This window comes from Myxine glutinosa, chromosome 14, assembly GCF_964187855.1.
Source record: "Myxine glutinosa chromosome 14, kmMyxGlut1.1, whole genome shotgun sequence".
Classification (NCBI taxonomy): Eukaryota; Metazoa; Chordata; class Myxini; order Myxiniformes; family Myxinidae; genus Myxine; species Myxine glutinosa.
In genome coordinates, this window is record NC_136274.1 from 36,622,964 (window position 1) to 36,650,851 (window position 27,888).

At 45.0% G+C, this 27,888-nt stretch overlaps 1 protein-coding gene across 7 annotated transcripts in view; it reads left to right on the plus strand.

The window, feature by feature from the left end:
• Positions 1 to 27,888, plus strand: part of DHX37 (DEAH-box helicase 37) — a 115,198-nt gene that overhangs the window by 8,862 nt on the left and 78,448 nt on the right. For 6 of the 7 annotated variants that reach the window (XR_013621453.1, XM_078768556.1, XM_068097553.2 and 3 more), the window contains exons 3-7: positions 322 to 485; positions 2,887 to 2,999; positions 20,178 to 20,248; positions 24,221 to 24,262; positions 25,718 to 25,924. Coding sequence is in view for 6 of the 7 variants with exons in the window: in XM_078768556.1 (XP_078624682.1) it covers positions 322 to 485; positions 2,887 to 2,999; positions 20,178 to 20,248; positions 24,221 to 24,262; positions 25,718 to 25,924 (597 nt within the window). In the remaining variant the exon portion in view is untranslated. The remainder of the gene's footprint in view (positions 1 to 321; positions 486 to 2,886; positions 3,000 to 20,177; positions 20,249 to 24,220; positions 24,263 to 25,717; positions 25,925 to 27,888) is intronic. The other variant, XM_068097557.2, reaches the window with a different exon arrangement.

Genomic DNA, 27,888 nt, shown 5'->3' on the forward strand with positions numbered 1-27,888 from the left:
TTGTCGAAAAAATGTATGTCACGTATGCATTTACGGTTTTTTACGTAACTTTTCATTTACGAACGCTTTTCGACAGTTGTGATTTTTTTTTTTCCCAGTGTACCAGCTTTGTTGTCTATCGGCACGCCAAATTTCAGCTTTCTATAACACCCGGAAGGTACCGAACATTAATATCAGTCAGTCAGTGGTTAGAAACAGCTTTATACATATACATATATTTACTAGGGGAAAAAAATCTATGAAAAATTTTGAATTGTTATTGTTCAGCTATACTATAGTGTACCTTTATCTCTACTATCTCTTCCCTGTTGCCATCTCCAGGCTTTGATCAGAAGGGTTTTGATGAGAGTAACCAACTGGTCCTACCCTCCAGGGCCCCTCGCCGGCGCCCAGTTTCTGCATCTCCTCCACATCCACCTCTATTGAGCCGTCGTCGCAGAAGGTTATTGCAGAAAGTGGTTGACAGGAAGTGCAAAAAAAGCGAGGTAAAAATTAGTGCTTTTATGTGGAATGAGAAGAACAAATGGTTAACTTGGGGGCTCGTTTGATCTGCAGACTGAGATTCTGTATGCGCTTTTGCTCATGAATACCTCCGCCACCGAAGGTGATGGAGGTTATGTTTTCAACCCTGTTTGTTTGTTTGTTTGTCTGTCTGTATGTGAGCAGGAAAGCTCAAATAGTTTTTGGCGGATTCAGACGAAACTTGGTGGACAGGTTGGGTGTGTCACAAGGACGAATTGATTCGCTTTTGGTGAAGATCTAGATCCGAGTACTATAATTTTTAGTTATTTTTCACCATTAAGAGACAGGGCCAAAAATTTTATCTCTGTTATGGAGGGATTTGTGACACAACCTGGTTGATTAGTTGGGTAGGTGACAACAACAAGGCGATTTTGATTTTGGGTCAGGTCTGGATGCAGATCTGGCTTGTCAGTGGGATACAAAACGTAAACTGTTCAGCCTGACAGAGATATGTGCTCTACCGAGTGTCGTTCTAGTATCTCAGTGTATTTTGATCTCGCAGCTTAATTTTATTTTCTTCAAAACTAGAGCTTGACACAAAGCTTTTAATATCATCTGATTTAAAATAGTTTCAATCTTAATGTGTTTGGTGACAGGATAGCTTAACTCATAATTAAACAGTCATTCTTGCACAGGTAGTTTTTTTTTTGTTTTTTTTTGGACGTTTACTTTCCAATAAAAAGCAGGAGATAAAATGTATGTCACGTTTTCCATGTCAAGCTAAAAAATACATTTCAGACTTGTCCAAGTATGTCAGCATTTGTGTCCATCTTGGTGCCAGTTCATTGACAGGTTCAGTACTGCCAAAGCAATAACCGGCAAAGATTACAATAGGTGGTTTGTCCTTGTTTTGCCAGGGGTATTCAGTGCAGGAATTTTGAATTCGCTCAGGGTGCCGGTGTTACTTTGTTCATTTTTTGTCGAAATACTGTGGGATCCACAAGTGAATGCTGACATAACTTTTATCCGAGGGGCAGCACACTTTGTGCCTAAAGTCCTGCTTCCAAAGTCCTGTAGTCAGGATGACAATTCAAGCCAGGCTAGACAGTGCTAAGTAAGTGTGACATCTTCACAACAACCTGTTGGACCATCACCCCCAATAACTTTTTTTTAACTGTAAGAGCACTCTTTAGAGCGCATATATCTGCCAGGCTGATTAGTTTACGTTTTGTATCCCACTGAAAGGTCAGATCTGGATTCGGACCTGAACCAAAATTGTATCTGCTTGTTCTAGTCACCAAACTAATCCATCCACCAAGTTTTCATCCACAACTTTGAAATATCGTGTTGTATATCGTTTTGGCCCCATCACTCAATGGTGAAGAATTACTAAAAATTATAGTGGATCCGGATTCGATAATATTCACCAAAATTGAATCAATTTGTCTGTGTCACACACCCAACCTGTCCACCAAATTTCATCTGAATCAATCCACAACCCGTTTGAGATATCCTGCTCACAGACAGAATGGGGTGAAAGCATAACCTCTGCCCACCTTCACTGGCAGAGTTAGCAACAACGGTACTCAATAGAGTGCATACCTCCGCCAAGTAGAACAGTTTACATTTTGTATCCCACTGATAGACAGGATCTGCATCTGGACCTGAACGAAAATCAAATCAATTTGTCCTTGTCATACACCCAACCTGTCTACCAAGTTTTGTGTGAATCAATCCATAACTTTTTCATATACAGATACACATATCCACATATACAGATACACATACAGATACACATTTCATATACACATATCCACATTTCATTTTCATGACTCATATACTTACTTTTTCCACATGCGAAATTTGCATTTATGTTTATTTAAATTATACAATGGACTACAAAATGTAAATGTTTCACGATATTTGTTATATTATATCACCTTTATCTCTCAATATTGTTGAAATGTAGATCAAATAGCTGTATGTTGAAAATGTTGAAAAAGTATAAACTTTACATGGGGTGTACTTACTTTTTCACGTGACTGTATCCTGCTTACAAACAAACGAATAAGGATGAATACATAACCTCTTTCCACATTCGGTGGTTGAGGTTTTTATTGGTTTCTGGTTCCACTATTTTTGTCATTTTATGTTAACTGGTCTACATATGGAGTTGTTGTTGTTCATAAAAAATAATATATATATATTTTTTTTATCCTTTTGTTCAGTTTTGGAAATTTGTCATTCACCACACATTTAAGGTTGATTTGTATTTTACAACCTCAATTTTTTGTAAATTCTCCCATTTCACATGTTGACTTCTAGCAATATGAATGAACCTGCTGTCCTAAATTGCTTGATAATTGTAAATTGTTATTTGTGGTTATTCCTTGGAGAGATGTTTTTGTATTCCTTGTGTGCCAGAGGGTGAAGTTGCTGGAGAAGCTGGCATCGTGCCAAATTCCACCTGAAGAGTTCCGGTTGCTACATTCGACATCACGTCTTGGTTCAGTGCAGACGAGAACCAACCTGCCCGAGTGAGCTAAGAGGGTCGAAATATTTGAAAAAAGTGGATTTGTGGAATGGTAGTGATGGATAAAGTTTGAAACCGAAACCAAACTGAGCACGAGCATCATGGGACGGCAAATAATGTCTGACAAAAGCGAGCGACATGCTGCCGTTGTTGGTGGGCGTCCAGACCGTGCAGTATGAAGGGGTGCCCAGTTGATGATTGTGTCCAATATACCTTGAGAAAATGTTCCAGTCACATGATCTGGAGCAGAAAAATGTCACGAACTGAAATAGCTCCACAGGCATTGGAGAAAACATTAAAAACGGGGCCCTGGGTGATCCTTGCAGGTGAATTGCTGCTTCCCCTCTCGACGCTGATGGCCAATGTGCTATTTCTTTTTAATTTCGATGGTATTCAGATTTTATGGCTGCCCACAAGCCATGTCACGTGCCACTCACTTGTTTTTGGCTCAAGGAGGGAAACATTTGGATAGATTAGCTAATGAATTGTGATTGTCGTGATCCATATAATAGAGCCATCTGCATTATGTACTGAAAAATGGTGGAATTTTTGAGTCCTCCATGATGGTTATCCTACTCTATTCCTGCACATTATCTTCCTTCCTCCCCTTCCTCCCTCCTCCCCCATTGTTGACCCTTTTTTCTTACCTCACCACCACCCCCCCCCTCCCCTTATATATATAATATAATATACATGGACTTATATATACTAGGGCATGCCCGTACTATATATAAGCTAGGACGTGCCCGTACGTGGGTGCCCGTTCCTTGCCAAAAAAAAAAAAAAAAAAAAATTTGTGTAGGGGTGTGTGTGTGTAAACATCCTAGGGCGTGCCCGTACGTGGGTGCAAAAAAACATGCGTGCAAACAACAACAACAAAAAAAAACTTTGAAACCACGTGGCAGTAACGACCACAGAACCCCCCCCCCCCCCTCTATTTACATGAATGGTTTGGTCCATTCGCAACGACCACAGAACCCCCCCCCTCTATTTACATGCAATGGTTTGGTCCAAAGCGAACGGCTTGCAGTGTTTGGTAAAGAAATCGCCATAGCTCGGTAACTACTTCTCCGATTAATATGAAACCTTGAAAAGGCACATCCTCGGGTCCCCAGCAATATACCTGGCAAGTTTAAAGTATATCGGACCGGTAGTTGTCGAGAAACAGCGGTCACAGACAAACATACACACATACACACAGAGATTAATGGAATTATAGATAGATAATTGAACCCTGGTGTTGGGCTAGCGGCTAGGGTGCCGGCTTAGGATCCTAGGATCCTGGGATTGAATCCCGGTCGATCGCTGAATTAACGCCAAGGGGGTTGACTCAGCCTGTCATCCTTCCGAGGTCGGCTAATTGAGTACCAGTTCACTGGTAATTCCCTGTTTGTCGTTAAAGGCGGCAAAAAGGGTTGGCGTCAGGAAGGGCATCCGGCCGTAAAACATTGCTTCAAAAAGGGGACCAAAAAACAACAACAACCACGGTTCCCGAAAAAGGCCAACCCCCGCTTTGCGGGGGAAAATGGCCTCTAGAGGTGGTTATTTTTTTTATTTATACACCACCCATCCCCCTGGCGATTCGAAGAAAGAACTTGGGAATGAGGACTCAACCAGTACGAGTATGCAAGAACGTTCAAGGACCGTCAACCATTTCTTCTTCTTCCGCTTCTTCTTCTTCTTCTTCTTGTTCTTGTTCTTCATCTTCTTGTTCTTGTTCTTCATCTTCTTATTCATCTTCTTGTTCTTCATCTTCTTTTTGTTCTTCATCTTCTTTTTGTTCTTCATCCTCTTCTTGTTCTTCTTCTTGTTCTTTATCTTGTTCTTTATCTTGTTCTTGTTCTTCTTCTTCTTCTTCTTCTTCCATTGCATGTGTTACGGGTTCCTCTACGATCTCCTGGTCTCGGTATACCTCCGAACCCGTAGAGGAGCCACGGCAGAAAAATATGTTATCCTGAGTCAAAAATCAATGGTGAAACCACACCAATTGCAAATAATACAAACACCAATAATACAAACAAATATTGTATTAAAAATCACACAAAAAATAACAGTACAACAATAATAGGAATCCAGAGTACAATCAATATCTCCTATGATGATACCATCCGTTAACATGCATGAGGTAACTCACTGTGCTCCACGTGAGTGGAAAATAACCTTCCCCAGTGTCTCTATATTCCCGTCTTCGAGCTCAGAGTTGGTCCCCTCCAGTGATCAACGGAACGATGTCGAATCGAAACCAGAATCTCGTTCAGAGGACAGGCACAGACACGCCGCCCAAAACGGCACAAAGGCGCACGCGGCCCAAAGCGGAGAAAATGGTCACGTGGTTAAAGCGGCACAAAGGCGCACTCACGGCGACTGGGAAATCCAACGGCACCCTCCAGGTATGAACTTTCACTGTTCACAGTCGGCGAGCCGTAAAGTAATCGTCAAAAGCCTCGGTGCACACACACACCACAGATACGTCTGAAAGCGGTGGAAACGGTTGACGAAGCAAGGAAAGTCTGCTCGACGCGCGAAGCGCACGAGTCAAAATGGCCGACGGCTCGTGGTTCTCGAGTCATCACGACCCAGTGATGATTCTTCGGAATCTAACGCCACCTGACACGCAGGGTGATCCGTCACAGCAATAACGACTTTATCGCAGGAATTCCTTTTTCCCAGGAAACCCAAAGAACGTGACTCTTGCTCGACAACGTTCGTTGCAGACCGCAAAGCAACCAGATTCATCTCTGACTCCTTCGCTTGCCGCCCCTTCCTCTCCACCTCATTGTCTTCCGGTTCGGGTTCCTGTATCATTTTAAGTTAACCTTTTTAACTTTTAATAACTGTTCATAAACAATAAACCTTTGGAAGACAATAATAGTACATAGAATCAGAAATCTTTCAAGTGGAGGAAAACCACAACAGCGGAAGTGACGAATCCGTAACACATGGCACTTGGCTGCCAATCCTGATTGTGCAGACCAGTATAATGCAGATATGTTCAAGATATTGAGCCAAGGTCGCAGTACGTTACATCTACGTATGTTAGAAGCAACCTTCATCCATTCCACGGACCCCACATTGTGTTGTCAAAAGGAATTTGTACATTCTCTCATTCTCTTTCAACATGGAAAGATTAAAGTTATTTCCCGGACCGCTGTCCACGGTAATGATGCAAATGGTGGGTCGTCACTGACACGTCCGCTCCAGCCAATTGGTGCCAGGGACAGTGGTGACTAAGTCAACCAATGGGTGTTCAGAACACCAATGACGTCATAACTGAAGAACCAATCGGTGTCGCGGTTACTGAGACATGCTTATAAATGCACTGGTTATCATCTGTTCCGGTCTCTTTGCTGTGAATCGTCTTGAAGAGTACAGCACGAAAGCATTCGGTGTTATTATCATTATGTCGTGCTTGTTTTCTTGTATGTGTGTGTATATATATATATATATATATATATATATATATATATATATATATATATATATATATATACATATATATATATATATATATATATATATATATATATACATATATATATATATATATATATATATATATATATATATATATATATATATATATATATATATATATATATATATATATATATATACGGTCATACCCCGTTTTACGCCATTTCAACCTACGTCAAATCTGACTTTACGCCACTCAGTTCAGCGAACGTCATTATGTGCGACTTTACGTCACTCCTACATCATCATCTCCTTTATCTCGAAGGAGGAGAAGACCATGCCAGGCTACAAAGTCGCGAAGGAGCGGCTAACGCTAATGTTTGGGGGTAATTGCACCGGCGACTTGGTGTATCTTGGTGTATCATGTGTGTGAGTTTGAGGATGAGCTTTAGGCGCAAATGAGGAATTGAATGAGGATCTTTGGAATTAACTTGGTGAAATGAGGCATTGGTCGAGAATGGTTGTGTGTGTGAGAATCTGGTTATCGTTGAACTTGGTGAAATGAGGCAATGGTCTGGGATGACCAGCGAAAGTGTATGAGTGGTGTATTGAGGACATGTGTAATGGTGTTGAGTGATTGACTTGCATGGAGTGCAAGTGGATAAATGGAGAGAATACTTGGTGTGTGGGAATAAATGGTGTGTGGAGTGAGTAGTGTGGATTGAGTGGTGTGGAGTGCATGGTGCGAAGGAGTGGATGGGGGAGGATGGACCCCTTCATGAATACCCGGGGAGGGTAGTTTAAAGTTAGGTAGAGGGAGTAGGTAAATTGTTTGGAAATTGACATCTGTGGTGCAGGGAGTAGCAAGTTGTTGTTGATGCATATCCTTGTAAAGAACCGATCGACGTGTGCATGTGCACATGTGCATGGATTTGTAAATGCCTGCCTGTACGTCGTCATTTCTGCATATATCGCATCGTCCAAAAATAAAGAAGCAAGCAACTTCGGCCACTCGAGGAAAGACAGGTCACGCCTACGACTTGGAGGCGAGTGTCGATCCCCGGGGTGGCCGGGTTCACGGAACCCTGAGCTCGTTCGTTCATCACAGACGACACGACACGACCACCGGTGAAACTGCTCGGACACGTTGGGTAAATCACGCCGTGGTGAAGTGGGCCGTGTAGCTACTCGGCACACAAGCGAGCTCACGGTCGACACGTCCGTGCCGGTCACCCCGTTCGAGGAGAAGACCCGACCGATAGAAAACAACGGAGGGATTTCCGATGGGGAGCGGCAAAGATTCAGGGCGAAGCTGCAGCCACCTCCAGTTATTTACTCTAGTTTTACGAATTACGGTGTTTGTCTTCATTTTAAGGCATTTTAAAGACATTACGCCCGGTTTATGTCAAAAACCGAGTTACGTCACGGCTTATGGAACCAATTAATGACGTAGGCCGGGGTATTACTGTGTATATATATATATATATATACAGGGTGATTGAAAAGTAACTCCCTATTTTAAAATACTTATAATTTATTTCTTAACTATAATTTTTACAAGAAATGTATATAAGAAGAAAGCGTATAGCATGAAGTTTTATTTAAAATTCGATATGGGCACCAGAATTCGCCACCAGCTTCTCAAGCCGCCCGGGAACCGCGTAAACTGATTTTACCAGGAACTCTTGTTGGATGGAAGACATAACTTCGCGTATTCGCCCTTCAAGTTCTTCCAAAGTCGTTGGTTTGGTACAGTAGCCTTGCTCTTTTACCCAACCCCAAAGAAAAAAGTCACATGGTGTTAAGTCAGGGCTCCTGGCTGGCCACTCATATGGACCACGATGACCCATCCATCTCCCAGGGAAGTGGGCATTCAGCCATTCACGAACAACAATAGCAAAATGTGGAGGAGCGCCATATTGCATGAAAATCAAATCTTCAACATTCTCCGAAGCACTGATAATTGGCCAGATTTCGTCTTGCAGCATGGTGAGGTACCTTTTGGCATTCATGGTATCGCGAAGAATGAAGGGACCTACAATCCTTTCCGAAGTCATTCCACACCACACCGTTACCTTGGGCCGATATTGAGTTTTTTCAGAAATAACACGAGGATCTTCTCCTGCCCAGTAATAGCAGTTGTGACGGTTCACAAACCCACCGATGTGAAATACCGCTTCATCAGGCCAGAGGATATTTTTAAAGAGATCAGACCAATCTTCATACCAAGCCAGCATCACCTCCCCAAACTCCATGCGAATGTCGCAGTCTTCAGCAGAGAGTGCTTGACAGTAGTGCGGCTTCCAAGCATGCCATTTAAGCTCCTTTTTGAGCACAGTTCGTACTGTGTGAAAGGAGAGCCCACTTTCCCTTGCTGCTTGTCGAATTGACTTTCTTGGGCTATGTGTAAACATTTCTTGAACTGCTTGCACTGTCTCCGGGTCACTGGACTTGGAAGGGCGACCGCTTCTTCGAGTATCAGATACAGATCCTGTAGCCATGAGTTTTGCATGACAATTCTTGATTGTCTTTGCCTCAACTTGAGCATGTGCTCCTTTAATGGTCCTCCACCATCTTTGCACTTGAACAACGGATTTCCAAACTTCGTAACGTGCCGCTAGCTGGGCACGCTCCTGCAGGGTAAGACGTCCAGCCATGTTTGTAGGGTTTCCGAATTTCAAACAAAAAATAATCTGAAAAAAAACCAGCACAGATTTAATTCTCATACATTAAGGAACAAACACTAAAATTTTGAGAAAAATATTACAATAAATAAATAATTTCTAAATATTTTAAAATAGGGAGTTACTTTTCAATCACCCTGTATATACAGACACACACACACAGTCGGACGCCGCTATTCACGGGGGATACGTTCCTGGAAAACCCACGAATAATGAGGCATTGTTTCAATGGAAAAGGGGGGGAAAGGTGCCCGATCGCGAAAATCCGTGAATAGAGAGGACCAAACCGCAAACGATGAGGCAAAATCCGTGAATGGTGACGCAAATCCCGAGAATGTCGAAGATAATCCGCAAAGGTTGATGAAAGTCCCGGAAATGGTGAGACAAACCCCGCGAATGTCGATGAAAATCCACAAAGGTCGATGAAAATCCCATGAATGTATGCATTGTTTCAATGGGGAAAAGGAGGATACGTTATAGGTTCCTGGCAGTTCCTGATTCATAGAGGAAAATTTTTAAAGTTTAAAATGTTTTTTTTATCGCAAATGCACATGATTACAGTTTCACAAAAAATGCTTACAAATAAAAAAAACGACAACGCCAGGTACCATTTCCAATTTATTGAAGGAATGTGCTTACAGTTTATTAAAGTACTTCACCATACCGTACCGTGAAAGAAAAAAAAAACACAACACCATCATTTACCGTTTCATTTTACAAACACATGCAACTTTCAAATGATGATGATGATGGTGGTGATGAATTAAAATGAATTCCTCGAACTCTGAGGATGACCCAAATGATAGTCCTGCATCGTCGTGCACTGAGGGAGAGGCAGGAGAGGCAGCAGTTGAGGGTGTCGGTGAGGACGCTGGTGAGGACACTGAGCAGGTGGCTGGAGAGGAGGGTGCTGGTGGTGCTGAGGTGGAGGGAGCAGGGCTGAAGAAATGTGTAATGGAAAGCTGACTGGCAGATTGCCACAGGTTTCGATGCAGCTCTTTGTAGAGGAGAAGCAAATCATCCAAGCCCCTCTTGAACTTGAGGGACCTCTCCATGACTGGGTCAGCATCTTCTTACCTGTCAACAAGCGCCCGCATGCCATGCAGCAACTCACCCAGGAAATGGACTGTGAGGTGAGACCTCGGCACCTCTTCCTCATCACTGCCCGCCTCCTCCTCTTCAGAAACCGTTATAATGTCCTCAAACTCCTCCTCGGTGAAGTTGTCGCCATGTGAGGCAACGAGATCCTCCAACTGCATGTCATCAAAGCCTTTCCCTCCCACCTGCCGTGCCAACCCGACAATCACATGCCTCTCCTCAGTGTTATCAGGAAAGCCAGTAAAGTTTCTGACTGCCTGTGGCCACAGGTTGTGCCAGCATGCGTTGATGGTGGAGGCTCTCACCTCATCCAATGACTCCTTGATGGAGCCGATGCCATGGGCAATGTTGAAATCCTTCCAAATTGCCCGACGGTGAGCATCCAAAATGCATCCAAAATGTGGCGAAAGGTGCGACTGGTGTAATACGTTTTAAATGTTGAAATCACACCTTGGTTGAGTGGGTGGATGACGGAGGTGGTGTTGGGCGGCAGGAAGATCACCTCGATGTTCGGATGAGCCACGTCCAGGTTCGCGGGGTGGCCAGGAGTGTTGTCCAGGATCAAGAGAACCTTGAACGCAATGTGCCTCTCCACCTGAGGGACGAGACAATTGTGGAACCAGTCCAGGATGATTGCTGCCATCACCCAGGCTTTCCTGTTGGTCCTCCAAAGCACAGGCAGAGTTTGCTTGTTCTTGCCGTTGAGAGCACTCGTGTTCAGGGAACGGTACAACATCATTGGCTTCACCATGAGGTCCCCTTTTGCGTTTGCACAGAGGAGAAGAGATACCCGGTCCTTGGCAGCTTTGAATCCCGATGCTGTCTCCTCGCGTTTCGAGATGAAAGTTCTCGTGGGCATCTTTTTCCAGAAGAGGCCGGTCTCGTCAGTGTTGAACACCTGCTCTGTGTGGTATCCCTTCTCTTCAATCAGCCTCGCGAATTGAGCAGGGAACGCTTTTTCCACCTCGTGGTCTGCAGAGGCACGCTCCCCTGAGAGCATCACATTTTTGAGACAGTACCGCGCCTTGAAACGATGGAACCATCCCCTGCTTTCAGTGAATGAACTCGCGCTGCTTGTACCATCATTGTTCGGTGCATCACTCGTGCTGGCACCACCCACGCCAGACAGATGATCGTAAATTCGTTTGGCCTTTTCACGGATGAGAGGTCCACTCAAAGGCATACTTTTCTGCACGTCGTCCTCGATCCATATGCTGAGAGCCTTCTCCATCCTTTCTATGTGGACATGCCTGACATGGGCGACCACCTTCGTACTCTATACAGCGCTTGCTGAAATACTGTCAAAATCGCCTTCTCGTTCTTCCGTATGTAGCGAACGGTGGATTTGTGAAGCCATAATGCCTGCCGACAGAGGCCGCACTCTCTCCTCTCGAAAGCCGGACAAGCAGCTCCACTTTCTGGCTAAGGCTCATGACTTTCTTCTGCCACTTGGTAGTCGGCACATCTCCGGCACTGTCAAGCAGCTCCACTTTCTCGGACAACATGGATCAACTTCTATCAACTCATCCAAACTCTCTCTTCCTCATATGTGGCGACTTCAACTGTCATCATGCCAGCTGGCTGGATGTGGGTTCGTCTCTCACCAGCCATGGCACCTCGGCAAAGGACTTCTGTGACTCATTGGGACTGACACAATCTGTCAATTTCCCGACCCGGATCTCAGTCAATGGAGTATCTTCTCTTCTGGACTTGGTTATGACTAACTTCCCTGCAAATGTCTGCTGCTCTTCTTCTGCTCCAATCGGTTCTTCCGATCATGTGCTTGTTAAAGTGGGCATCTCTCTGGCCATTCTCAGAGAGCCTCCTCAGCGCCGACAAGTCTGGCATTTCACTCAGGCTGACTGGCACGGTCTGCAAGCAGCCATCAATCATCTGGACTGGTCTCCCATCTCTACTGCCTCTGACATCAATTTTTCCTGGGAATTCTTCCAAAGCAAACTGCTCTCTCTCATGCACAGATTTATCGCATCTCGTCTTCAGTTGTCTTACCCTTCCTCCCGTCCATGGTACACTGAATCTTGTGGTGAGGCAGGTGCCCTGAAACAACTTGCCTTTGCCTCTTGGAAGGAAAATCCAACTGAAGGCAATCTCAGTTCCTTCCACCAAGCTCGGAAGCAATGTGTGTCTACCCTCAGGTAGACATCACTCAGGATTGAACTCTCCACACTCAGGATTGAACTCTCAAACCTGTCTCCTTCCTCCAAATCCTGGTGGCGTCTCGTCAAATCCGTTTCTGGTGTTTGTTCCCCCTCCATCCCCTCCCTTACCTCAATAGGCTACACAGTTGACACCGCACGTGACAAAGCCGAATGCCTCAACTCTGTGTTTGCCTCAAAATCTTGTGTCCCAAACCCATCTCTCTCTGTTCCCACCTTTCCCAGTCGAACCCAACTGCTCCTGGACTCTGTGTCCTTCTCTCCTGACAAGGTGGAGAAGTTTTTGTCAAACCTCGACTCTGATTCTGCAACTGGACCAGACGGCATCAGCCCACGGGTCCTAAAATCCTGCTCTGCCACTCTATCTCACCCTCTCTCTGTTCTTTTCACCCTCTCTTTTGCTCAAGGTCATCTGCCAGCATCTTGGAAATCGGGCAACATTACCACTTTACACAAAAAGGTGCAAAAACAGATCCTTGCAACTACAGACCAATCGGCCTGCTCTCAATAATCAATCAGCAAAGTCATGGAATCAATCTTCGCTTCTGACATCAATCCTTCCTCTTCTCCAATCGCTTGATCTCTGATCATTATTTTGGATTCAGACCAGGTCATGCGACTCTGGACATGTTGCTTCTGCTGTCTCAACAATGGATGGAGGTCCCTAATGCCAAACAGGAAATCAGAGCTGTCTCACTTGACATATCACGTGCCTTCGATACGGTCTGCCACCCAGCTCTGCTCCCCAAACTCTCCTCCTATGGTATCCATGGAAATCTCCACTCATGGCTTGTGGACTTCCTCTCTGGTCGTAGGCAACGTGTGGCCCTGAATGGATTTCTCTCATCTCCCCTTCCTGTTCTGGCTGGAGTTCCCCAAGGTAGTGTTCTGGGCCCTGTGCTATTTCTGGTCTTCATCAATGATCTCTCCGACTCTCTGGAAAATCCTCTCTATCTCTTTGCTGATGACTGCACTATCTGCCGCTCCATTCCTCATCCCTCAGATCAGCAGTCTGCAGCCTCCTCACTCTCTGCAGACCTGGACAAAATCACAGACTGGTCAAACAAGTGGAACATGTCTTTCAATCCTGACAAATCTCACACTCTTACAATGTCTCTCTGAAAGGACCGACTGGAAAACCCTCCCATCTACTTTCTCAACAATCCTCTCCAAGAAGTTCTGTCGCTCAAGCTTTTGGGTCTCGCTATCTGCCATGATCTTTCTTGGGAAAACCACATTTCCAAGCTGGCCTCCAAAGCCAGTCGCCGACTGGGCATCCTCCGTCGTGCGAAGTCCTTCCTTGGCACACCTGAGCTCCTCACCACATACAAGGCTTTCATCCGCAGCTCAATGGAATACTGTTCCCCCCCTCTGGGCTGGTGCTCCTGCCTCACACCTAGCTCGGCTTCACGCTGTTGAAACCAAAGCTTTCGGAATCATTGGAATCTCCTGCGATGAAGTTAACTCCGAGGGCTTTTCACTCACTCACCACAGGCAGGTTGGTGGTCTTTCTGTCTTCTACCGACTCCTCTCCGGCCTTGCTCCCCCAGCTCTCTCTGTGCTCTATCCCCCCAATATTCCTTCAGGTCGCACAAGATCTGCTTGCAACCCTCTTATGGTTAAACTTCCAAAATCTCGGCTCTGTGCTCACCTTCACTCTTTCATTCCTCTTTTCTCCCGCCTCTGGAACAAACTCCCACACTCCCTTCAATCCCACTCCTCCCTCCAGGTCTTTAAAACAGCTGTTCACCACCATGTCTTATCTTCCCCCATCCAAAACCTTGATCTTTTCTACCCCCGCTAATTCACCCCAGATACACTTTTTTTTTGAAATTCCAACTTCTTTCCTGGAAGTCCTTGCAGTATTCACATGTTTTATACCTCTCCCACCTCCCCCCAAGCCCTCCCCCTCCCACATTTCTCCCGATGTCCCTGCTCTCAAATATTGTGTTTGTGTCCTTCCCCCTCTATCCCCATCTTGCCCACCGCTCCCCTTATTTTTTGTGTTTTATGTGTCGGTTTGACTTTTTGTGTGATTAATGTTAGCTCTTTCACGAGCCTCGATCTTTTATACAAAAAAAAACCAAACAAACAAAAAAAAAAACTGTTTTTGTGCTTGGGAGCCATTATTGAACGATGAGCAGAGCAAGTCAAAAAACACAGGTCAGAGCAACGGGACGAGAACGATGATTGAAATTGAGGACAGTCTGTATATGAAGGATTGAGAGCATTGTGGGTATTGAGCCTGTCTGCTAATTTCAATACGTAATAGATTTAATGAAGCATTTGCATTCTGTAATACGTGGGGTTGACGTGTTTTCGTAGCTGATGGAACGTACCCCGAAGCTTTTTCATTGTGTAACATCTCTTTTGATGCTTTACCGTAAATTGCCAGCTGTAATCGATTTAATGAAGTGTTTGCATTCTGTAATTCGTGGAGTTGACTTGTTTACACATCTTGTTTACACATTACTTGTTTACACATCCCGCGAAGCTCTCGATTATAGTCCAGCTAAAATTTGCGGCACAAAAGCCATGAAAATGCATATCACACAGCAGGTCATGCTTGCGGCTCGTAGAATTTGTTTTTTTTGCACCCTTGAAAAGCCGCGAATTCGCAGAACATGGCCACGAAAAGTGGGGGGGGGGGGGGGGGGGCGTAACCGATTTCGTGGAACACAGCCGCGAAAAGATAAACACCCGCAAATTTGTGCGACATTTTTCCGCGAATAGAGAAACATGTCGCATTTTATCAACCGGGAAGCTGAATTTTTATCAACCGGGAAGGTCCGACTATATATATATATATATATATATTGTTACATATTTATGTGAATGTATGTGAATTACCATTCAGGTCTTTGCTTATCCATGTGTAATAGATTAAGGGTTGTTGTGGTTGGAGGGTCAGGAGCCCTTCTGAAAAGTGTCCGGAAACAGAAGTGACCGGAAACGGAGGAGAAAAAGACACGAGGAAGAAAGCGACGAGGAGTATTCTTCCTCGCCCCGCTCCGACGAAAGGTGGGATCGACCTTGCGCTGCGTGGAAAAGCGGCGTTCCGAAGCCCGTCTGGCGAGAGGAGTTACCGGGACGTGTACCTACCCGGTGGAGACGTCAAGTTGACGTGGGGCCGTGCATCGACCCCGCGTCTGGCACCGTTCGCGGCACCGTCTAAACAGACGCGTACGGGTCGCACTTTGGGGCCTAACACGCCTTGCAAGCGGCGTGGGGCTTTTGGCTTGCTTTACCGTGCCCGCTTCGCGTGGCCACGAGGGGCTGCAGCCACGGTGCCTGGTACGATACCGGCCCGGTGGAAACACGTCCACCCGGGGTTCGTTCAACCGCCCGAGTGCGGCGACGCCGACCAGCATCTCGGTCCGGAGGGGCCCAGAGACATTGTGAGGGGCAGAGACCAAAAGGGGGTCGTGAGTACAGAAGTGGACACACCTATATAAGATGGCCATCTTAATCATATAGGGAATTGATTGTGGATTGGGAATTGTTGATGGTGGTTTGTGGTTGATTGCTCGGGGAATATCCGTGATTGTATCATTATAATTGTATGATATCCTTACCCTGGAAATATATCATTGAACATCAGTTTCTCTTGGGTGGAATTCATAGGGATTGCGTTGCGAAAGCGCATATATCATACTACTTTCTGGCGAAGGTCCTCTCATGGTCCGGGGGTCACCGAGACCAGGTAGTCACCGAGGGGACCACGTAACAGAATTGGGGTCTCGTCCAAATTACGATTACGCAATTGGGTCTACGTCCGGGATATAAAAGTGTATTTGTATAAAATAATAAAATAATATTTTTATTAATTAAAATTTATTAATTAAGTATTAATTGGAAAATTTTTGGGGAAATTGGGGTAAAGTCTTGGGGTGAAGGTTAACAGGTGTTAACGATAGTCACCATGGCGTTTGTGGCACAGAACTTTGCGGTAACACCGAGTGAGGCACAGTTCCGAGCGTTACTAAAGTCGGACCTCTTGAAATTGGCCAAACATTTTAACTTGGAGGTCCGAACTAATTTGAGGAAGGCAGAGTTGCAGGCCACGGTGATACAATCTATGGTGGGATTAGGAACATGGGACGAGTTAGCCTGGGAGTGGCTACCCGAAGAACCAGAAGACGTTGAGCTCCGGAAACTGGAGTTGCAATTACGGAGCCAGGAACGGATTAAAGAAGAAGAAAGGAAAGCAGAAGAGAGGAGAGAAGAGAAACAAGCAGAGGAAAGGAGAGTGGAACGAGAACTCCAGGAAAGGTTAGCAGAAGAAGAAAGGAAAGCAGAAAAGGAAAGAGCAGAAGAAGAAAGGAAAGCAGAAAAGGAAAGAGCAGAAGAAGAAAGGAAAGCAGAAAAGGAAAGAGCAGAAGAAGAAAGGAAAGCAGAAAAGGAAAGAGCAGAAGAAGAAAGGAAAGCAGAAGAGAGGAGAGAAGAGAAACAAGCAGAGGAAAGGAGAGTGGAACGAGAACTCCAGGAAAGGTTAAAAGAAGAGGAAAGGAAAGCAGAAGCGAGGAGAGAAGAGAAACAAGCAGAGGAAAGGAGAGTGGAAAGAGAACTCCAGGAAAGGTTAGAAGGGAGAAAAGCAGAGGAGAGGAGAGCTGCAAGGGACCTCGAAGCAGAGGAGAGAAAAGCGGAAAGGGAATTAAAGGAACGTGACGTGGAGCTTCAGCAAGAAATCAAATTCAAGGAGCTGGAGTTAATGAGAGAACGGGGAGAGGCACCACCCTTGCTGACGGGGTCGACACCTAACCAGAAAACCTGGGATGTGGGCAGACATGTGAGGCTGGTTCCACCGTTCAGTGAAAAGGAAGTCGCGAAATTTTTTCCACACTTTGAGAAAGTGGCTCGACAATTAAACTGGCCGGAGGAGGCCTGGACCATACTCGTGCAAAGTGTGCTGGTGGGGAAAGCTCAGGAAATTTATTCGGCGCTACCAATGGACCAATGTGCAGATTATGAGGTACTGAAGAAGCACATCCTCAAAGCCTATGAGTTGGTTCCGGAAGCTTATAGGCAGAAATTCAGGAATGCCAGGAAGAGGGAGAGTGAGACCCATGTGGAGTTTGCCAGAGTGAAAGAAAACATGTTTGATCGGTGGTGTGAGTCAAAAGGAGTCGGGAAAGACTTCGAAACATTGCGGGACTTGATCCTGGTGGAGGAATTCCAGCAGTGTGTCCACGAGGACATCAAAGTGTACCTGCAGGAAAAGAAAGTACCAAAGTTGTGGGACGCAGCCACCATGGCAGATGATTATGCCTTAACCCACCGAATAGGGGTCCACAAACCTAACTCCTCGCCTAGACGTCAGCAGGGGAGTTATGGAACACCCGGTGCGGAGAACGACCTTACATGGCGGCGGCCTCGAGATGATTATGGGGACAACTATGATACCCCACCTGTTCGAAATCAGAGGGATGCGGGCCCAAGACAAACTTATAGTTCGGGGGGCCCGAGGCAGACCACGAGTTTTTCCTCCGGGCCTACTTGCGCTTTTTGCAAGAAACCTGGACACTTGATGTCCAGTTGTTACCGCATGAACAGGGAAGACCCAGAGCGGAGTCCGACTATTACGACTCCAAATGCAATGGCCATTGTGAGAAATCGCCATCAAAAGGGTTACCAACCATTTATTTCAGAGGGGTTTGTGTCATGGGATGGAGCCTCGACTAACCGGAGACCGGTTAGGATATTGAGGGACACAGGGGCACATCAATCTTTAATGCTTGAAGGCATTTTGCCATGGTCCGAGGAGACGGCAACGGGGGATAGTGTTCGTTTACAGGGGATCGGGGGCGGTGTTAGTGCTCCACTTCATGTCATCCATTTGGAGTCCGATTTGGTGTCAGGACCGGTCACCGTCGGTTTACAAGCCACGCTTCCTGTAGAGGGTGTCTCTGTGGTTATCGGGAATGATTTGGCCGGGGGTCAAGTTTATGGTAACCTGAGGGTTGGTAAAGAGCCCAGCAGGGAAAATAACACCACACCAGCTTGGGATGGCGACAAAAGTGCCAAGTTATTTGTAGGGGGACTGAACTTCAAAACGGAGGAAGAAGTGAAGTGAAGTGGTGAAGTGGTGAAGTGGTGAAGTGGTGAAGAATCACTTTAAAAATTTTAATAATTCTCATATCCGAATCCATATTCAGATCTTCACCAAAATCGAATCGAATCGTCCTTGTCACACACACAACCTGTCCAACACGTTTCGTCCAAATCCATCCATAAATTTTTGAGATGTCTTGCTATGTATCGTTTTTGGCCCTATTTCCCAATGGTGAAGAATCACTTGAAAGATTAAATAATTCTCATATGAATGATCGTTTTAAGGCCATTTTCCCCGCTAGAGCAGGGGTTAGCCTTGCGGGCCCCATGACAATCATGGTTCCCTGTTTGAGGCAATGTTTTTATGGCCGGGTGCCCTTCCTGACACCAACCCTCTTAGTCGCCTCTTACGACACGCAGGGATACGGTGTACCTATTCTAACCAGGGTACTGTTACGTGTTCCTCTACGATCTCCTGGTCTCGGTACACCTCCGAACCCCGAGAGGAGCCACGGCAGAAAAATATGTTACTCTGTGTTAGAAATCAATAGTGAAACCACACCAATGATTATAAATGAACAAATAATATATTGAAAATCACACAGGAATAACGGTACAACAAATGGCAATTAAGAGTGCACTCTATATACCATCAATAAAGTCAGATAACTCACTGCGCTCCCAGCGAGTGAAACGGACACTCCTCAATGTCTCTATAACCTTTTCCAAGGCGAATGTGATTCGCTCCAGCGATCGCTGGAACAATATCCAGTCGAAGCCCGAATCTCGCTCTCCAGTCGATATTCGAATCGCGTACAGTTGACAATGGTGATCGCCCTGCTGAAACTGTACAACGGCGCCCTTCAGAGGGGCACCTTCACCGCTCACTCAGCGAACCGCAACGTAATTGGAGACGAAGCAGTCGCACACACACATCCCCGACAAACGGTAGGATGTTGGGGTGAAGATGACGCGAGGCAAAACCTTTGTAGGTGTCCGAAGCGCGGGGTTCAAAATGGCCGACGGCTCTTACTTGAGCCGATGCGACTAGGCGAGGATTCGTCAAAATCTCAGCGCCCGAATCTGACTACGCAGATTTTCCACTCCAGCGATAATTCCTATCGCTGGATGTCCCTTCAAGGAACTCAAAATTCCCTCGTGACTTTCGGTAGACCAGGCTCGCTATGGAGCCTTGACGTCACGCGTCTTCTCCAACTTTGCTTGTGCCGCCTCTTCCTCTTCACCTCCTCGTCTTCCCGTTCGGTTTCCTGTATCATTTTAAGTTAACCTTTTTAACTTTAGATAGCTGTTCCTGAATAATAAACCTTTTGAGAATAATAATAGTACATAATATCAGAAATATGTCAAGTGGGTGAAAACCACAACAGCGGAAGTGACGAATCCGTAACAGTACACACCGGATATATATATATATATATATCAGTCACTATGCGACCTTCATATCATCAGTGGAGAACCGCCAGCAAGGTGTCCCATACAGCTGCTGCTGCACCTTGCTGGGAGCGATACGCACCGCCTGCCACGCGGTGACGTTATCTCTGGTATCCACTCATCATATGGAGTCGACCTGGAGATTGACATCATATGGAGATTATATATATATATATATATATATATATATATATATAATGTTGCCAATAAAAGTGGCACCACTTGCATCCTATCAGTAAAAATTGCACTTTGGTTTAAGGTTATGAAAAATATTGTGGCATTGTAATCTTGCTTTTCTTTTTCCAGAATAGTGTCAGAAAGGCTTATCAATGGAATTCACGGAAAAGACAAGCGAGCACGGCGATCAAAAAGAGCGAGTGAGTTTGAGAATGATGCATCCGGTTATGGTTCTGCTGTACTAGCTCACATTGCCTTAATCACCAGATGAACTTCAGATAACTAATCACCACGTGTGATTTTGGTGGGTGATAAAACTGTGATAATTTGCAGTTAAATATTTTTCTTCATGAATTGCAAAAAAGTATTTCATGAAAAAACTAGTGTATTGTGTTCTGCTTTTGTGAAGGGTAGCTGTGGCATACAATTCCTCTGTTTGGATGTGCTTAGCCTCTTCTCGCTTGTTTATTTTAATTATTTTGTTCAATGTGGGACATACAAATCATTTGGTATTGCTAGCATTCCTTAACTGACTTCCTCATCTCTTCTCATCAAACTATTGTTATCGTCCCCCGGTTTGTCCTGGTTGCCCAGTTTGAATCCAGCGAATCGCTTCAATATGACTGCGTTGGGGTTTTCTCCGCCAGATTACGCAACTAATACCATCTGGATTGGATGTCCGAATCGGCCCAGTGTTATGCCAATAAGGTGTCTCACATTATATGCAAATTAGGCCGGGTGAGCCTGATGCGCTACATGGTCTAGATGTGTGATATTGAGAACAGTGTCCAATTAGCCCTCAACGGGTCTTTCTTAATCACCCCAGGAAAACCGCAACAGTCAGAATTCACCTCAAGACCAAGTCAATTTAATTGTAAATGTCACAGGGAAGGAAACTGTTAGGGAATTAATTAATTTAGCCTTGAATGATTGACAAGACTCAAGAAATTAATTGTCCAAGCTCAGAAGTACCATCTGCTGATTTTAATAACACGTGGGAGTTCTCAATTCACTGGTACCAAAGGTACTACAAAAACACGCTTCAATTCAGAGTAACACATACATTAATAAAATGAAATCGCCACGCAGCTCAGTACTCTACATTCAAACATGCAATTTAACTGAGAGCCTCTCAATCATCACGCAGGCTCAACACACTACATTTCATACAGGCAACTGAACCGAGAGCCTTTCTTTCATCACGCAGGCTCAACACACTACATTCATACAGGCAACAACCGAGAGCCTCTCAATCATCACGCAGGCTCAACACACTACATTTCATACAGGCAACTGAACCGAGAGCCTCCCTGATTTTCGGTTGCACGGCTTTTTATGGTTGAAGATGAAAGAGGAGAGGTCGAATAAGGTTCAGAGAGATAACAGGCATTTCAGCATTTCGTGATTCTTCTCCTTCGTTATCTTCAACTCTCCCGGCCAAACAGAGATTTCTAGCTGTATTGCAAAATAAACAGAGCTTACTGTTGTCCTGAGATAATATGCCTTAGCGTGCGTGAGGACATCTGCTTTTTCCCAATCTCCATCTAGGAGAAAAACAGGGTTGCAAGAGTTCAAATGAGTGAGTTACACATCATCGTTACATTTTATTAATTTAGAGGATCAGGGACAAGATTGAATTTGAATGCCTGCGATAACTCGCCTACCCCTGGCTTGTAGAGGTTTTTATACTTCTACAAAACACAAGGAAGCCATACAGTACGTAATAAATCCATAATAAAAACCCTTACTCCCTTCCGTTGACATGCCCACCAAACTAACGAACAAGTAGACAGCCTTATTTATCTATGTTTTTATCTGGGCCCTCAGATACACCACGATAGAGGGGTAATAGCGGGGATCACAAGACAAAAATAAAGTTGCGGACAAACCTGATAAAGTTAGGGAGGGCAGTTCTGCACAGCCCCAGCAGCTTGAAAGCAAAATGTCCCATCCATGGATGAGAGAGAGAGAGAGAGAGAGAGAGAGAGAGAGAGAGAGAGAGAGAAGAGAAGAGAAGAGAAGAGAAGAGAAGAGAAGAGAAGAGAAGAGAAGAGAAGAGAAGAGAAGAGAAGAGAAGAGAAGAGAGGAGGAGGATGGAGGGAGAAAGAGAGAGATGTGGAGGGATAGAGATATAGAGATACAGTGGAACCTTGACTTACGAGTTTAATTCGTTCTGTGACCGAGCTCGTAACTCAAATTGCTCGTATCTCAAATCAAATTTCCCCATTGAAATGCATTGAAATGCTATTAATCCGTTCCAGCCCGCCAAAAACCACACCAATTTTTTTTAAAATATACAGTATATATAAAAATATCTCGCGCTTTATATTTCACCTGTATGCAGCATACAAGTTGGCAGGATGGCCTGGACTGGAGGTACGCACACTTGACTCTAAAGTCTAAACTGTCCAGCCTGGGTTTGAATCCCGACCCAGCTATAACCTGTCATGGGTGAATCACAGGCAGGGTGATTCATCAATGTGTGTACCGCTAAACTGGGCGCCCCGTTTGCGTCCCATTAGTTGTTGGATGTTAAGGATCTCACCGTGTTTTCCACAAAGAGAAGGCGAGCTATCGCCGGCACTCTGAACAAGTTGTGGCCTGGCATGCTCTTCTCCTCTGCCGTTATATACGTCCTCCTCGGCATCTTTTTCCAGAAGAGCCCTGTCTCGTCACAGTTGAAGATTTGCTGGGGGATGTATCGTTCGGCTTCTATCAGTTCGGCAAAAGTTATAATAAAATCTTCAGCTGCCTTCACATCCGCCTCACCAAGTCGACAACACGCACACCTCGCTCATGTTTTTCGATGATTGCGTGTTTTATATCCAAGCACATCATCCTCTTCTTCTTCTCACTACTGCCCTTGGCACTCAATTTCTTAGGACCCGTGGTTAAAACTAAGAAATTTTCCAAAATAACCAAAATGCGAAAACAAAACAGCAGCGATATACGGCAGAGATACTGTACTTGTACGGCAAGATAACCACGTGACCGGAACCCACCTGGTGGCGCCTGGAGTAAACTCAAAATAACCAACATGCGAAAACAAAAATGCAGCGATATACGGCAGAGATACTGTACTTGCACGGCAAGATAACCACGTGACCGGAACCCACCTGGTGGCGCCTGGCGTAAACTCAAAATAACCAACATGCGAAAACAAAAATGCAGCGATATACGGCAGAGATACTGTACTTGCACGGCAAGATAACCACGTGACCGGAACCCACCTGGTGGCGCCTGGCGTAAACTCAAAATAACCAACATGCGAAAACAAAAATGCAGCGATATACGGCAGAGATACTGTACTTGCACGGCAAGATAACCACGTGACCGGAACCCACCTGGTGGCGCCTGGCGTAAACTCAAAATAACCAACATGCGAAAACAAAAATGCAGCGATATACGGCAGAGATACTGTACTTGCACGGCAAGATAACCACGTGACCGGAACCCACCTGGTGGCGCCTGGCGTAAACTCAAAATAACCAACATGCGAAAACAAAAATGCAGCGATATACGGCAGAGATACTGTACTTGCACGGCAAGATAACCACGTGACTGGAACCCACCTGGTGGCGCCTGGCATAAACTCAAAATAACCAACATGCGAAAACAAAAATGCAGCGATATACGGCAGAGATACTTGCACGGCAAGATAACCACGTGACCGGAACCCACCTGGTGGCGGGTGGCGAAAGCTCGTAACTCAGATCTCGGCTCGCATCTCAAAGCAATAAACCACCCGAGCGACGGCTCGTATCTCGAAAAACTCGTAAGTTGGGGCACTCGTAAGTCAAGGTTCCACTGTATAGAGATAGAGATATAGATAAAGAGAGATAGATAGATAAAGAGAGAGAGAGATAGATAAAGAGAGAGCGTGTCTGCTCTGAGTTTGGAAGGTGGTGGTTCAGGCACCATACAAGTCATACCAAAGACTTTTTAATTTTTTGGGGACGTGCTGCTTCCTTGTTTGATGCTCAGCATTTAAAAGGATATAGCATGGACAAACAATGCTGGGAAGGCAATGGCAAACCACACAGTATAACCCTTGCCAAATAAATTGCTTTGGCAGCACCCACACTGTACAAACTGTGGTACAGGTTTTTGTTTTTATTTAATTTTTTTTTTAAATTTATATATGTATATAAGTTATTCTCCTGCTCTTCTAGCCAAAGAAAGCTGTGTGAAGCAACCAAGAAAAGCTACACAAGGTAAGCCCTTTACTGTTTCAAACACTACCCGGTTTCCTCTACAACTGCAGACATTCACAAGTAGTACATATACAAGAATCTGAATACTACAATCCCCCTCTGCCACTGGATTGGTTTCATCACTTTTGGCGAGTAATCAGGAACAGCGTAGACAAACACGCACCACCGAGTCTCCCAAGCATTTACCATGTGCAATGCCAATATCAGTTAACATGTAAAGAACTGCCTGGTGTTGGCTTTGCGGTTAGGGTGCCAGCTTGGGATCTGAGGATCCTGGGTTCGAATCCCGGTCGATCGCTGAATTAACGCCAGGGTGGTTGACTCAGCCTGTCATCCTTCCGAGGTCGGCAAATTGAGTTCCAGCTTGCTGGGATGAATGATCCCGGTGTGTACCCTGGTTTAGAATAGGTACACCATATCCCTGCGCATCGTAGGAGCGTGACCAAGGGTTGGCGTCAGGAAGGGCATCCAGCCATAAAAACATTGCCTCAAAGAGGGAACCATGATTGTCATGGGGCCCGAAAGGCTAACCCCCGCTCTAGCGGGGAAAATGGCCTTAAAACGATCATTCATTCATTCATTCATTCATATTCATTCATTCATGTAAAGAACTAAACCGGCGCTGGGTAGAGCGCATACCTCCGCCAGGCTGAGCAGTTTACGTTTCATAGCCCACTGATAGGCTGGATCTGCATCCGAACCTTAGCCAAAATCAAATCGGCTTGTTCTTGTCACCTAACCAAATCATCCACCAAGTTTTGGCGTAATCCATTCACCGTTTTTTGAGATATCATGCTATATATCGTTTTTTGGCTCCATTTCTCAATGTTGAAGAATCACTTAAGAAATAAATAAATAAATCCTCGTATTCGGATCCAGTTATTCACCAAAATCTAATCAATTTGTCCTTGTCACGCACATAACCTGTCCACCAAGTTTCGTCCATTTCTGTCAACGTTTTGAGATATCATGCTCACGGACAAAATAAACAGACAGAGAGGCAGGGTTGAAACAAAACCTCCGTCCACCTTCGCTGGTGGAGGTAACAAGACCCAATAACATCACTCATTCATTATTGGAGGGAACAAAAATAACGCCAGCTTCTCCTTGCTAACATATCTCAGAAAAGGTGGTTAACGTATCTCAATCGTCATATTGATTTAATCTATTGTTCTACCTGTCCACCAACACATATCAATGCTGGCCTTCACAGGCAAAACTAGTTCTTCCTTCTATATTTTCAAAACCTTGGTTAGCCTATTTGGCATTCCCATCTAAGCACATAGCTCAGAATGTTGGGATCCCAGTGATATCTGATATTCTGCTTGAATTTATCAATTGTCTCCTCATGTCCTTGTAATCCTTGTGCGTTTTCTATGTATCATGTCCTTATCCTCCATGCAATATATTCACCAGGGCTTCCAAGGTTCCCATTCTTGTGAAATTTGTTTACAGAAAAAGAACAAAGTAAAGTGGTGCAGGATAACCAGTACTCTGAATCAGAAGACAGCAAGCAAGAGGAGGAGGAGGAGGAGGAAGAGGAGGAGGAGGAAGAAGGAGAGGAGGAAGAAGGAGAGGAGGAAGCGGATGAAGATAAGTTAGAAGAGGAAGACGAGAGTGAGGGCAAAGATGATACAGATGAAAAGATGATCAGCATAGAAAGTATGTGCTGCTGTTCCTATTTCATAATTGTTTGTTCACGAGTTATCAAGTGACCACTATATTCGTCATGTGTGTGTGTGTGTGTGTGTGTGTGTGTGTGTGTGTGTGTGTGTGCGTGCGTGTGTGTGTGTGTGTGTGTGTGTGTGTGTCTGTCTGTCCGCAGCATAACTACCCGATGATATCATCCAATCTTGATGAAACTTGGGTGGGAGGTTGATATCATGATCTAGTTGTGTCCTGCCGAGAGTGGGCGTATTGCACCCATTGTGGGCGGAGCCACGCCGAAAAAGATGTCTTTTTAGGGGTAATCGAGTTCAAGCTACATCTTCTCCGAGGGGTTTGGTAGAATCTGACAGGGGTGTCGGTATTTGGTTAGGCCAATGTCATGTGTCTAGCCCCACGGAGCTCGATTTTCAATTTTATTAGTATTTATTTTCATTTATTTATTTCTTTTTTCATTTTTTCATTTCATTTTTCACCGAATTTTCGGTATTGTGTAGCGAACTAACCTCATAACTGATTATACATTATTTTCTATCTCATTTCAAGGTCTGTAACCTTCGTTTTGACATTTCCGGGCCTGGCCTGTCCGGGCCTGTTTCGGTTGCAGTCCGTCCTTTGTCATTGAATACCGCTCGCTCGTGAACCATCATCTTCTCTTGACTTGTTGGTTCATGAGTTATCAAGTGACCACTATATTCGTCATGTGTGTGTGTCTGTTTGTTTGGATGTGTGTGTGTCTGTCTGTCCGCAGCATAACTACCCGATGATATCATCCGATCTTGATGAAACTTTGGTGTGAGGTTGATATCATGATCTAGTTGTGTCCTGCCGAGAGTGGGCGGAGCCACGCCCGAAAAAGATGTCTTTTTAGGGGGTAATCGAGTTCAAGCTACTTCTTCTCCGAGGGGTTTGGTGAAATCTGACAGGGGCTTCGATATTTGGTTTGGCCAATGTCATGTGTCCAGCCCCACGGAGCACGATTTTTCTTTTCTTTTTTGCTTTTCTTTTTCATTTTAAATTTTTTTTTTTTTCATTTCATTTTTCACCAAATTTTCAGTATTGTGTAGCTAACTAACCTCATAACTGATTATACATTATTTTCTATCTCATTTCAAGGTCAGTAACCTTCGTTGTGACATTTCCAGGCCTGGCCTGTCCGGGCCTGTTTCGGTGATAATCCGTCCTTTGTCATTGAATACCGCTCGCTCGTGAACCATCGTCGTCTCCTGACTTGTTAATCTTCTTTTCCAAGGCTTCTGATGTGTATATATATATATATATATATATATGATATATATATACTGTATATATATATATATACATACATACATATACACACACACACATACACACATATATATATGCGGATCTCCAAACGTCGGCCTTCCCCTTACCAAGGGGGGATTAATCCCCTTGTCTTTTATCTAGCCGACGCAATCCGGGTTTATGACGTTCCTTCCGGACGGCGTTAACTCGGGTTGTAAGCCGAATTCTTATTACCTACTTACTAATGCCGCCCAGGAAGCAAGGAAATAACCCCCGCCCGAATCACGGATACAGATGGAAATGCCGAGCGGTAGCGATCCGTGATCCGAGCCGTTAACAATGACTAGACCGGATTCTAAGCGGTTCCTAATCGTGCCACGTTTACCCAGTGGAGAAATCACTAAAACGGTCGAATCAAGAGGAAAAGGAAGAACAATTGATTTATTAATTTAATTATTTACACAGGAAGAAGGAGAAGTACACACAGTGCAGCCTTAATGACAGTCTTAACTTATCCCTGGCCCCGCCGGGCCCGCTCACACTCAGTCACACTCTCAGACTCACTCACACGGGGTTTGTAGGTGGTCAGGCGATGGTCCAAGGAATGGCGTTCACAGCTCGCTCCGGTCCCCGACTCGTCCGTGAAGAAGATGGTAGGACGAAGAAGGTTGAGCAAACGCCAGCGTCCTCGCGTG